The following is a 14,783-nucleotide window of genomic DNA, read 5'->3' on the forward strand; positions in this document are numbered from 1 at the left end:
GAATGGTCTGCTGCTACCATAAACTAGTGTAATAAATAAACAAGATGGCCGGTTGTCAAGTGGTAAAAATTACACCATTGAAAATGCAATTGGGTTTCAGAGACCTTCACACTTATACTGTTTGCAGTAAGGAGAAACAGTATTTTATAGTTCAGCCTTGAAGGTCAATTTTTTTTTTTTTACTGTAATTGAGAATTTAAGAATTAATCACTGCTAGCTGTCATAAAAAATAAGAAAATATATCAACAATTTAAGCTTAAATTAAGCAGTAAAATTATATGTTTTCACTTAATACGTACAGGAACTCTGTTTAGCTAATGAAATCATCTAGCATTGTAGCTAAAATTGAAACTGAAATATTTATTTAGGTGTTGAAAAGTGGTATCCATTATTCACACATTAGCAATTTATTTTATTTTAGAAATAAATTTACAACCAAAGTAGTCAAAATAGAACAGGTGCTTACCATTTAGAAAACATTTGAATAATCTTTGACCATGGTAATTTTAAGTCATGATGATTACAAGACAAAAATGTATGGTTTAAAGGTGACAAGTCCTATCACTTGTTCAAATATTTATACCCAGGATATAGTAAAAGAAACGGTTTTGGGGCCAAGTTTTCATTACATTTTGTTTTGCTTTGTTTTATTAATATGGATATATCATAAATCTGGCCTCATCTTTCTTGTGAAAGCGACAGGGAGAACCATGGAAACAAAATAAAATGAAGCACACACAAAAATCAACAACTATAGAAAAGGTTCTTCATTTATAGCAGAAGCAGTCTGTTATAGTCACAAGAAGCCAACATGCTCCTAGCTCACTCAACTGAGAACCTTGGATTTTGGGGACATATTCATCTAGACATAGCAGGGTCGGGCCTGGAGTAGAAATGTTTGTAGAATGAGTGAAGTTTTGTTTTGTTTTTTCCTCCTGTGATGACACATTCAGATATAACTATTAAAGAAAGAATTACTAATCTGTCCTGGTCTCAAAATATTTTCTTCACCTTTTTGCTTTAACTGAAACCTGGCTTTCCTCTAACGATATGGCTTCCACTGTAGTCCCCTGAGGCAGTAGCACTGTTTTCTTCCACATCCTTTGTACCATCACTGCTCATTCTTTGAAGATTTTAGCTCCTAACTCATAGTCACTCCCTCTTATACGACGCTTGTCTGAGTTCTTGGCAATTTTAATACCCACATGGACGTATTCTGGCTCTCTTTTCATTAGCATCTTTTCCTCCACTGACCACTTACCACACTTCTATGATTATATACTGGCCCAGACACTGTCAGTACCAATATCTGTACTCTTCTATGACCTTACTTTCAAGAATTCCATTTGTTGACCACTACCTCCTGCCTTTTCAGCTCATGCACTCTCAATTCTTTTATCCCACCAAGACATAATAAAATCTTTTGGTCTTACTTCCTTTTCACTTGTCTCATTCCCTTCATATCTTCATTTTATTCCATTCCTAGTTAAGATATTTTGGTCCATCATAATGCGTGCTCCTTTGCATACACACAGTTTTCTTTATTTTACCCAGTTCATTGACTCTTCCCAGAAAAGCCCTGGCCCTTCTTGAACTCAACTCTGCTTGTACTATGCCTCTGATGATGTTCAGGACAGTCTACCCCAAAATATGGCACACTGACATTTGATAGAAGCAAGAAGGTCTCTCTGACTTTCTCCTGCCCTGAAGCAAACCATAAAAGAGTGTATCATAAAAACCTTAATTTCTATACCTACAGGAAAGGAACATCTTATTCTCAAAGACACCAAGACATAGAGAATAATCTGAACAAAGAGGCCTTACAAAATTTGCCCCAGTTTATTAACATTAGATCATACCTTTTTGCCCTCCAATCATATTTCTGTTCTCTTCATCAAACTTAGCATAAAAATACACAGATTTCCCTGTTTCTTTGGGTGTTCTTTTCTGACGGCTCCTGTGTCATGTAAAATGTATACTAAATAAACAAATTTGAATGCCTTTCTCTTATTAATCTGTCTTTCATTATAGGGGCCTCAACCATCAACCTAGCAACAGGTGAAATCTTTTTTCCCCTATACCTGCATCCTCAGCATAGAAATAGACAATTATGCAGAATTATCTCATTTAAATTATACATTTCGTCTGGGCTCTTAATGCTGCCCAAGAAACTTATCACATTTTCATAGTTCTTCCCTTTCCCACCCTCCTAAACAATTATTTTACTGCTTTTCCAATCTAAAGGGACTTGCCAAGAGCTCCCACCATCACATGTACCCGTCTGCTATATGTTCTGCCTTCCTTCACATTTTTATGGATGGAATACTGTGTTCCTACTCTGGTCTGAATGTTTGAGTCTCCCCAAAATTCATATATTGAAATCCTAACCCTTGGGGTGATTGTATTAGGAGGTTGACTCTTTGAGAATTGATTAGGTCATAAGGCCAGAGTCCTTAAAAAATGGAATTAGTGCCCTTTTACAGGAAGCCCAAGACAGCTTCCTTAACCCTTCTGCCATGTGAAGCTGTAGCAAAAAGATGGCCATCTATGAACAAGGAAGTCACCAGACATGAAATCTGCCAGTATCTTGATCTTGGATTTCCCAGCCTCTAGACTATAAAAAATAAATGTCTTTTGTTTATAAACCACCCAGTCTATGGCATTTTATTATAGCAGCCTGAATGGACTAAGACAATTTCTAACTAAGGCAGAGTCCTCTACCCTAGTGTTTCTTCAACTCAAGAAAATTAGTCTAGCAATTCTCCATTTACTGTCTTATCAAATTTTATCTCTCCACTAGGTCAAGATAAAAACATGATCAAGATTCCTGACTCCATACTTCTTACCATCTACAATCACATTTCCCTAATTTATCACCTCCCATTCTTTTTTGAATCCTTCCAATCAAGCTTTTGCTTGTACCACTCCGCTAAAACTATTTTTTGCTGAGATCGCCAATGACTTCAACATTGCTAAAACCAGTAGTCGGTTCTCAGTCCTCATTTTTCTAGACCCATCTGTAGCATTGGACACAGTTGATCACTTCCTCTTCATTGAAAGGTTATATTCACTTGGCTTTGGGATATCACGTTCACTTGTTTTTCTATTACTCTTTGGACACTCCTTGGTCTCCTTCTCTGATTGTACCTCTTTTCTCAATTTCCAAATGTAGGTGTGCCACAGAAATCTTAGATCTTTTCCATCCTCTACACTCAATCCTTTAGTAATCTTACCTAGGACAACTCCCAAATTTATATTCCCAGGTCAGATCTCTCTATTCTCTGGATACAACTGCTAAGTTCTGCTATAACACTTGTTTTGAGAATGTAAATTTGTTCCAAAGTGACTGATATTAGGGTACAGTTTGAGCATAATGTTAATTTCAAATTTTTTTTTAATTATGCCAATTTTGTTTCACTATGGGAATGTATTTACATATGTTTCCTAAGAGCAGGGATTTTAATTTTATTTATTTAGCTGCTGTTTGATTTTGTCTTGTTTCTTTTGGTAATAGAACTATACCAGGCATGCCATAGATGTTTAATAAATATTTGTTAAATTAATGAATAAATGGATTCAGGAGACCCTGTGAAGTACATGGAGATTACATGCAAATTTTTTTGTATATACTTCACTTTCTGGGGAGAGAGACCATTGTTCTCTTCAGATTTTGAAAGTAATCACCCACCTTAATCACCCACAAAAACCATATTAATAATATAATTCTAGCAATGACCCAATAGGTCCTTTTTTGAGCTTCAGTAGTAGACCGTGTTACTTAAAATGTTCATACAGCAGTAATAATACTATAATATTGTGCCTATTTACGGATTTTTTTTTCCACATCAGACAGGTAATGTGCCAACATCCTAACAAAGTTTGAGGAGGAACATCTTACATATTGCAGGAAACCCCAGTAATCACACTTATGAACCACAAAAGCATCATATTTATGGATTTTTAATAATAAATTTGATTGTTTAGAAAAATAGAACTTAGCCTGTTAAATGACAGTATTGCTAACACTTCTGTTTTTGCTGGCTTTATTTCTTTAATCTATTAACATATAACTTCTCATATCTTTATTATAAAGATATATTTTTATCATAGAAAACTTGGACTCAGAAAAGTAATTTGTCTGTCATTTATAATTGTATTACACAATATTTGCATTTTACAGTATATTCTTTGAGGCTTCTTTCTGTGCATAATAGTTATTCCTTTATAGATGTGTTAGGTAGTTAGGTAGGGATTCTGGGTCTCCGAGGGACTAAAGTGAGTGCTGTTGCCCCATCTTGGTCCTGCCCTACCTTAATCTCCAGAGCGACTACCCTACCTGAGAGAGGAGGAAATACCCTATGAATCTGCTAATCAGAACTTAGTGATCCAGGTGCAAAGGAATCCAGAGGATTCTCTAGCCCAAGGGCCAAGCCTAATAGGTACCACAGAGTCTGGAAATTGACCTAGAACAACCCACATGAGTAGTAATGCAAGTCCCAACTATCCAATCAAAGTGGTTTTGTGGTTATGTCTGAGCCACCAGGGGGTTTCAATCTGGGCACTATAAAACAAGATGCAGACCATAACCAAACCCCTTTTTGCACTCTTTCTTTTGCTCTTCATTTGCTGCGACAACTCTCTGGTCGTCATCTGTGGTGTATGTATCGTGCTCCGTAAACCTGTATCTTGCTCTTGCCCTGTGATCCTATGCTCAATAAACCTCATTTTCATCCTTACCTTACTTTTGTGTGTCTGGTCATTCTTTGGCTATGAGTGCACTAAGAACTGACATTTTCAGACTGAAACCTGACATATTGACAAGTATTTACATAATGTAAAAAATAACCTCCTCCTCTGGCTCTCTGAAAGTTTAAAGTACTGTGTACAATACCGGTGGAATTTCTAGATGAAAATGAGAACTATAGAAAAACCAAAAGAGTCTACAGAACAAATAAAATAGATGTTTTATAAAATCTTCGAAGAAAAGATAGTTATAATTCACAGAACTATGTAGTCCTGTATTTATACCTGATCCATTCTTATTTTGTACAAGGTCATATGCTTGGTTACTCAGAGTGACTGCTACAGGTAGCCACACTGACAACAGTGAAATGAAAGTCTGATGAAAACAGGAAAGAAGAAAACTATATAAGCAGAGCAATATGAGGCCATTTTGTGTGGGAACAAATAGCCCCATGTGGCTCAATTATTCACAAGGTCATGGCTTTACAGCCACATAATAAAAATCATAAGAAACAATTAGGAAAAAAACTTGTGGAGTAGTCTCTAATCCAGGTAGTAAGAAACAATCTGGATAGTTAAAGGAAAAAAAAAAGTATTAAATTTTCAGCTACCAGAAACATTTGGCTTTTTAGAAGGATCTATTTTTGAAGGATTACTGTTTAAGCTTTATAGTTAAAATAATGGCATTTGTATTGAGAAGTAGTTGTCTACAAGTGACTCATTAAAGATCTGATAGGAACATCAAAGAGTGACTCAAAGAGAAGGAGGGTGGAATCTTTAATCACAATACTGCCCTTTGTATTTGATTAATGAAGACAAATTAGGAGCCTAACTGAAAGATTGATATGTAGATAAAGGGGAAATGAAGGTAATTATTAGGGTGGGGTCAGAATTCCACAAAAAGAAATATATTCAAACTTGAAGGAATTGAAACAGAAACTATAAAATGATTGCCTGGTTTCCTCCTTGTCATCTTTCATCTAGGATCTGAGCCAGTAGTTCAATCAAATAGGGTGGAGCCTATACCCCATAGAAACCAACCCCAAAAGAGAAACTTCTCTAGGCCAGTCTTATTTGGACTGAGTGGGTATTAGGTACAATGTTAAAAAGAAATGAGATCCTTGAACTATGTTATTCTATATAAAACTTATAAATAATAACAGAAACTTAGAATTATAAATCTCTTTAATAAAAGAAAGTAGGTGGGTCATCCTTCAAAATCTGATATTTTGCCTTATGTTCACATATAAATACATCTCATTTTTGTTGACTGGCAGCTAAAATTTTTCCAGGCCCTTCTCACAGTCACGCTCTAGAGGAAGAGAGGCATGGCATTGCCACAGCTAGTAAGATAGTAGATGATTTCATCCATTCCTTGTGCAAATTAGTTGCACAATTTTTTATTAGCTAACATTACCATAACTCAAAGAAAAATTACCTTTAAGGCTGTTTTGAACTTCTAAAGCTATATCGAGAGCACTATAGGGCAGAACTGGTTCGTTGGCAATTTGCAAAATCACTTCTCCTGAGAGCTGAAAGAAAACAGAAAAAAATGCTAGAATTCCATAATCAAGGGTTTTTGTTTTTCATTATTACACTTTATACATAGAAAGTAATAAAAATAGAGAGGAAAAACATATTATAAAATATTTTTCAAACCCCTTTTTCATTTTATCTTTCTATAAAGAAAAAAGCTTCAGTTTCTTTTTAATATCTCAAAATAATATAAAGAAATATAATATTTTGCTCTTCTTTTGAGCTAAATATTTAAATATTAACAAATGGGTTCCCTAGTTGAATGAACTGTTATATTTAGACTTTAAAACAATCCCTTAGAGTTCAGAACATCACATGATGAAACAGTAGAGAACTAAAAATCAATATCTGATTATTGAACTAAGTAATCAATCAAGACAAAATTAATAGTTGATTTATTTCATTTCAAATATAATTTAATCTAAAATTTCTTTAAAATCTTATGTACTATTTTCTTAATGATTTACTCTATTCCTAATCATCAAAATTCAAAGTTTAACAAATTTTGACAAATGATATTAACAAACTAATATCATTTATATATCTTTGAGATCAGTGCTTAAATTAAAAAATAAATAAAATTGTAAATGGCATCTCCAAAGCTCATACTTGGGATTTTTTTAGATGAACATCTCCCCACCACTCCACTCTAAAACTGTGTCTGAAAACCAACATATGCACTACAGCTGAACTAGCATCTGCTTAATGGGCTGAACAAGTTACATGCATTCACACACATCTCAAAGGACCCTAGGGATGGTATCAAATGCCATTGTTATCTCTCTCTCTCTCTCACAGTTGATATTTAATATTTACCTAGGCTTAACAAATGTCCCTACATCTCTTATAACCCTGAAGCCAGCAAACAAGAAAATGTGACTGTGTTGATATTATTAATGCACTATGAAATGTGGTTAGTGAATGAAAACATTGTCTTGTGAAACTACACAAGGGAAATTAGCACACTAACTTGAGACAATGTAATTTATGAGGAAATTATAGTGTTAAATATTCAAATCTAAATATTCAGGGGCCAAATTCCATTCAATATGTAAAAGGTATATTTCCCAATTGTTTGAACAATTCATACTATAATAAAAATATAATTCGTTTTGGTCTTCCATATGCTTGGGAAAATGTATCCCTTGAAATAAACAGGAGGAAGAATCACCTTTGATACCCCTTTATTACTTTGAGATATTTTTCTTCCAAATGTAGCAACCAATTCTGCCCCAATACCTAAGGTATTTTTGCAGAGTTTTATCCCCATTGTTGGGGCTCAGAAAACAAAGCCCCCAAATAAGTTGCTTTGATATACTGAGTTAAAGAAGCAGCCTCAAAGTCTCTCTTACCTTCTCTGCCTTCCTCAACCCTTTTGTCTCTCTCAGAGCACAGGATGAGGCTGTCTTCTGAAGTTCCATTATCTACCCCAAAACTCCAAATCCCCAAAGAGGAACACAATTGCCTTCCACCCCCTCCCTAAAATCTCATTATCTATCACAGAAAAGAAGATTGAGGAATGCAACCCCACTTGGATAGACTTTTTCAGATAGTGTCTGTCTCTTGGGCTAATTCAAATTATAAAGAGAATCATTTATGAGTTAACTTCTGTCTCCCAGGTCCATTCATTCTCCCCAACAATCATTTCCTGATTCTTTTCATTTCTGAAAAAAAAAAAATTATCTACATTCTACATCTTCCCCCTCCCCATGAAAAAGGCAATATAAGTTTCTGTACCCCACTGAGTTATTAGGTAACCATTCTCCTGGTGTTCCCCCATGCTATGCACATTAAAAGAAATATTTATGCCTTTTTCTTTTACTGATCTTCCTTTTGTCATTTCATTTTCTGGGAACCTTCAGAGGGCCGAGGGGGAAGTTTTTCCTTTGCCCCTACACCAGCATAGCATCCACAGAAAATACTCGGAAACTTCTTACTCTGATGATGCTATACTTCAAGAAAAGAAGGTTGTCTGCAATAAATGGATATCAATCTTCTTTCTATTCCCTCCTACCCCTTCTAAATCATGCAAAGAACCCTGATATTTGGAAATAAATTATTTGTAAAAAGGAATTTTGAAAGAAGATTAAGAAACATTATGGTTTCTTTTTCTAATTTGCACTGGATAATAGAAACTACAGAACAGACATGTTTTGTTTACACTTTTGGAATCTGAAAACCACACATTATAAAAGATTAAAATGAAAGAACTGGGAGGTAGGAAAAAGGCGACTTCTCTGTGTACTGCTGGAGAAAGCTGTTTTGTTCTGTTTTTTTTTTTTTTTAAGAGTCAGTTGGCAGCTCAAACAACTGGAACATAAGCCAAACTACCTTGCTATTTATTTCAAAAAGAACCTGGCAACCAAGATTGGGACTTCCAAGGCACCTGGCCCAGGATAGAATGCTTAGACTAAATCGGCTTCATTTGCAGCTTTATAAGCAAGAGTGAGATGTGTATACTCTTTGCCATACAGTGAGAAGAGAGGAGCCATACTACATATTCTTCTTACCCACTCTGAAATTGTCTTCCTCAAGCATGCCGGAAAAGCTTTCTCTTAAATTTGTATGAGACCTTCCTTTTTTAAAAATGCTTTATACCTACATATCTGACAACCCTAGAGACAGGTTGTGGAGAAATTAATATTCTGTATTTAAAACATTAAGAATCAGCCTCACTGAGAATACATAGTTAACAATAATGGCAAAGCTAAAATATCAATAACCAAAATTTCTTAATCACCTACTGGGTATCAGATGCTGTTCGGAAGTTTTCAAACATCATTCTCATTCATTCTCACAGCAGCTCAGCTAGGCAGACATTATTATGTTCATGTTATAGATAAATAAATTTAGGCTTACAGAGATTAGTAACTTGCTCAAGTCACATACCTGAGTATAACTGATTTGAAGGCCTATCCTATTCTTTTGCTATAACATGAGGTACATGTCAGAATCTAGCAAAAGTATCTCAGCTGGTTATTTGTAGAGAACTAAAGCTAGACTCTAAATCCTTTACTTCTAGTCTACTGTTCTTTCCACTACATTACAATATTTCCTGGTGGGAAAAAAAACCTATGTTTCTTGTAATACTGGCCAGTACTTATAATATCTTATCCCAACCCTGGATGACTATGATATTTAGATCCCTGTAGCACATAGCATCAACAAATAGCTAGTTTTAACATCTGTAAAATTCCATCACAATAACTTTAGAAGCACATAATCTGCCTCAGGACCCCTGTGTCCTCCCTTCTCCTCTCTTCGCTGACCATCTTACCCCTGATCAGAAGATAAAGGAAGAATGAATTATAAAGAAAAATTTATTGTATAGAACTAAAAATATTTTTAAAATATAAAAGGATTATTATACTGAAAAAATGAGTTTATGAACACCATATTACAAAGGCTTTCCTCCCTCACTAAATAATACTGATGTCCCTAGAGTTAGTGGTTTCACGGTGTTAGGCAAGTTCAGATTGTCAAAAGATAAAAACAATACATAAAACTTTTTTCTAAATTTTGAGAGTAATAAATACAAATTATATAATAATCGTTCCATATAAAAGTTTCTCTTTTTCTGGCTTGAAATAATTTTAGTTTTATTTAAAGTTTCGAAAGAGTATTTTAAGGAAACTTAAACTTAGTGTAGGGAGATATATACATATATATTTTTTTTTCTTAAATTTAGTAAATAGTCTGTTGCCTTGTTGCATTATAAGGGGGTATTTAAATTCTCTGACTTTGTCACAAATCTTTTTCTTACTCACCAGACCAGTTTAGAAAGAAAACAAAAAAGATTTATTTACTAAACTGTAAATATCTAGAGAGTAAGGTGATTTTTCTCCCCTTATTTATTGTAGCCCATTGTCCAGTACGGTGACTGTATTTGTAATAAATGATTTGAATAAATATATATGCTCACTAAAGCAGTACCAGTTCCATGGGTTTATAATGCAATTTCTCTTTAGTTGCAGGCAGAGTTGAACATAGTGTGGTTTGTTCCATTTTTATAAACCTACTAATACATTAAAGTAACCATAGTTGGCACCTTTTGCTTAAGCTGTAAGTTAAACTATCATTGTGGGACTGTTTTTATGTTCTCAAATTTAAAATGCAATAGAGCTCTACCATAGAAGTTGATGCTGTGAGATAATCATAAGATCTCTTTTATAGGTTGGCATGAGAGAGAAATTGAAAAAGACTGGATCACGATGGCATGGTGTGACGTAATACAACAAACAGGAGATGAATCATGAGCCACCCTATTGATAGTATTTATTGAGCCTTCATTGTATGACCGAACATTACTCTGCTATGGAGGAGAGAAGGGAGCTAAAATTTAGTAAAAGATAGTTTCTCCCCTTATAATGAACTTTCCTGTTACAGATAAGTCATATCACTTTTAAACAATTGGAAAAAAAGTTAACAGTATAAAATTGGTAAACATAAATCTTTAATTTCTCCAAAAGCACCATTTTCTATTCTACTTTAAACATACCATGTAATTATACCACTATAGTGTGTGTGTATGTGTGTGCATGTGTGTTTGTGTGTGTGTGTTAGGCTCAGGAATCTAGAGCGTAAAAGCAGAAAGGTATTCCAGACTAGAGGAATATAATGAGTAAAAACCTTGGGGTAGAAAGAAGCACTGACTTTTTAGAGAAACATGAAGAAACCAGTGTGACTGAAATGGAGTTCTTCTTACTGGGAAGTAAGTTTGTGTGTGGAGTGTGGGGCCAGAAGTCAGAAAACGCTGAAACTCAATCAAGCCATATGGCCATCATTCAGTGATCTGCAGGGAGTCCTTTCCACTTGTCTTAACTTCCAGAGCAGAGGCATTATCTGATAAATTATGGCCTGGTGAGAGTCTTCATAACAGGATTTTGTGGTGCATGGTGCCCTTCAGGCTGTTATGTTCTTCCTGACGTGACCGGACTCTGATTTATGTTACCTTATAGCAGAAAACCCCCGATTTGGCAACAAACACCCTGTGGATAACAAACCTCAGAGCAGCCAGCCATGGGCAAGGGGACTGGGGGCAGCTCCCTGAAGAGGAGAAGAACAAGAAGCAGCCTCCAGTCCTCATGATCCCTTTCCAAAGCGATGACATCAATAGAGGAGAGGGAGTGAGGATGTACTCCTGACACACTCAATCTATTTTCTCAGCAATATGAGAAATTAAACAGTACTATACAAAATTAGCACACAAAACATGTACCCCTAACATGGCTAAAATCTAGCGTTAAGACTCTCATTATCTCTCATTTGTAATAATCCACAAACTCCCTAATTGATCTAAATGTCTGCGTCCAACCCATTCATTCTCCACATTATAGCCTGAGTTATGCAGTTACTTATCCAAAATGTTTCTTGTGCACCCGCCAAAGACAGACCTGTTTGTCCCACTTCATTTCTATTGCTTCCCTTGACCTATAGGAAAATTGATGCCATCCAATGTTCAACTAAAAAGCCTATGATCTGGCAAGTCTATATATGAAAAAATTACTTGAAAGTAAAACTATCTTAGAAAATCAAAACCTTATATAATTCCCAGAGCTACCAAAAAGGATACTACAGACACAACCCATATCACAGAAACCAGTGAGAAAAATCTTAAATGCCACACCTGCTCCCTCAGCTCCCAAAAGAACTGCCATGTGAGCGTTGCATGTGGAAGTAGAGACATCCAGTCACCCCAAGAGAGCACCTACTTTGCCAATGGATGACTCGAGGATTTCTTTCTGCAGAAAGGTTTTGATGGGACACTTAGAAGTTCTTGTCAAAGACCTTATTTCCACTGCTTACATTTGCAAAAGCCAATAGGAAGAGGAAAAAGAGATAGGAAAATTGTTATGGAACGTGTAAACTTCCAGGAAAGAAATGGTTCAAAACTCCACCTTTCCTTGTTAAGGTTTAAAAAGTATTAGAATACTTTTGATGGACTAAGGTAATCTCCAATGAAAACTATCTTACCTGGTAGCAAAGATTACAAAAATCATCGAGGAATTCCAATGCCTCTGAGAGGGCCATTCATTTTAAGGAGAAGGGTTTTAACCAGGGAAATATACAGGATATCTGGTTCCCCAAACTCATGGTTGTTATTAAGAACTCCTGTGACCTCACCTGTCTGACCATGGGACTACCACAAGGAAAGTACATGTGAACTTAAAGACCTGTTTAAGCGAACAGTGGTAAATGTGGGAACGCATCAATCTTGGGCAGGGGAACAGCCATAGCTGTGGATACCTCTAGAGGAAAGAGAGATTTTTTTCTCTCCTGCATCCCGAGAAAATGCTGTTTCAGTCATCACTGTGCCTCCAACAGTTGCCAAGGGCTGAATAAAAACCCTGGGACACCTGGTTTGGGGGCGAGCACATGCTTTCACTACAGAGTTGTTGCAGCTGACAGATCATGCATAGGCTCTCTGGACCCTTTGGTAATAGTGGGAAATCCAAGGGCTATGAAGGGAAGAAAGGAGACATAAACAGGGTATAGCTCCACAAAAGTTTTTTGGATTATGAAAGAGATGGGCCCTTAATTTGTCCCCTAAACTGATAGAGATTATTTTTTTTTATAAATATACACTAATACCTGCCACAGCCAGGGCATTAAGGAAAAAGAAGACAACCCATGTTGTCAGGAAACTAATGTAGGAATACAAACGCCCTGCTTCCAATGCTTCTTTCTGGCTTCTGTTTTTGCTGTAAGCCCCATTTCCTCTCTATGTTCTCAGCCTAAACTCTAACTGTACAACCTGCAGTTTACCATGAGTCTTAGTCTGGCTTCCCCTCAAACTAGACCTTGAGACAAAATTTGAACACAAGCAGTTCATTGAGAGGTTAGGGCAGTGGAATAGGGAGGAAAGACAAGAAAGGGAAGACAGCCCACTAAAATATATTTGGATTTGGTAGTAGATTTTAGAAATCTACTACTAAAATGTAATGCTCACTTCCTATTCCCAGACCACAGAAAAGATAACTGGTGTAATTTTTTTCAATTTTGAGGTATCTTTCCTCTTTTGGTGACTGCCAGCACCCATCTGTTATTAAATTGTAGCAAAGAAAATATATTTACAGATTAAATGGGAAATAATCAAGTAGTTCATTGGTATTTTTTAATGACTATTTTTAGTGACGTCATGTTTTGACTTTTTAACAATAGCTGTATCTTCTGCTAGTCATATTGTTCCTAGAGAGGGACCACAGTATGTTACTACTTCTTAGTGCTCTGGAAAAAGAAACTTCAAGATACCAAATTTTCTTTTTTACTATGTTTAGTAGTAATTTGCGTGTGCTGATTAACAAATTAAAAATTAAGTATCTTCATTGTATTTCACTAAGAACCAACTTTAACATGATATTATTACTAATATAATATTACTAATAATTACCAATAATAGCAGCTAACATTTATTGAGCTCTTATCACGTGCCAGGCATTATTCTAAATTCCTTGCAAGAATTAATTCATTTGATTCTTACAATAGCCTTATTCTATTGTTCATGAGAACACAGAAGCGTTGCTCAGTTAATTAAATTTCTCAAGGCCACTTAGCTAGTGCACGGTAATTTTGAGATTTGAACCCAAGCATTCTGACTGCAGAATCTAGACTCTTAATTATTACACTAATTAGCAACTTTCTAAAAATTTTCCAACCTCTTTCCTAATTTTAATAATCAGGAATACCAATGGCCACTTAGACAACATTTATCAAGTGTGAAATTATGATTCTAAGGAATAATCAAAGGCTGATTACACCTGTTTAAAATAAAAACCTGAGCAAAAAGTGATCCTATCAGGGTTATAACTTTTGATACTTGCCATTGTTAATTTTTATGTTTGTAGATCCTGAGCCTATAAAAGTGGACATAGAGAGTTATGAATTAAAGCAATTCTCTAAGGTGCCCTAGTGAATATTTTTCACATTTTTCTAAAAATAAATAGCATTGATTAAACAGATATCAAATACACCAGAAGGGTGAGGACAATAAACAAGTGAGGTAAGTTGGTATGCATAATAATTGGTATTTATATATTTTAGTAGACTGTAAGTTATTAATTACTACTCCAACCTTAGGTTCTTTGAACAAAGTTCAGGGAAATATCTCTAAAAACTAGCACAAACACTTATCAAATGATTATCAGTAATCACCCATTCATCCACATTCATATTATTAAAAGGAATTTCTAGTATTAAATAAATAATTTTGGGGCAACAGTTATATGTCAGGGACTATGTTAAGTGCTAGGATTTTGAAGCTTTTCTCAAGAGAGGTGATAGGTATTGACTATGATTATAAAATGATTAAATTCTACAAGGTGCTATGAAAATATATACAGGGGTTCTAATTCATTTGAAAGCATCACAAAAGGCTTCCTTGAAAACTTTCCTTCTATGAGGAAGATGCTGTGCTAGGCTGCATAACATACAGGAAAAAATCAGAAGTAGATTTAATGCAAAAAAACAACCTCTTATATCAGTTTACACAAGGTTGCTTAGTTGAA

General features: G+C 35.3%; 1 protein-coding gene and 1 non-coding gene across 2 annotated transcripts in view; both read right to left on the reverse strand.

The window, feature by feature from the left end:
* NAALADL2 (N-acetylated alpha-linked acidic dipeptidase like 2) overlaps positions 1-14,783 on the reverse strand; it is an 899,092-nt gene that overhangs the window by 58,380 nt on the left and 825,929 nt on the right. The window contains exon 12 of the mRNA XM_069471997.1: positions 6,182-6,275. Within this exon, the coding sequence (XP_069328098.1) occupies positions 6,182-6,275 (94 nt within the window). The remainder of the gene's footprint in view (positions 1-6,181; positions 6,276-14,783) is intronic.
* Positions 3,844-3,945, reverse strand: LOC138388634 (small nucleolar RNA U13). Its single transcript, XR_011234168.1, has one exon. It is a non-coding gene; the product is annotated as a small nucleolar RNA U13 (small nucleolar RNA).

Source organism: Eulemur rufifrons, chromosome 7, assembly GCF_041146395.1.
Source record: "Eulemur rufifrons isolate Redbay chromosome 7, OSU_ERuf_1, whole genome shotgun sequence".
NCBI classification, from domain to species: Eukaryota; Metazoa; Chordata; class Mammalia; order Primates; family Lemuridae; genus Eulemur; species Eulemur rufifrons.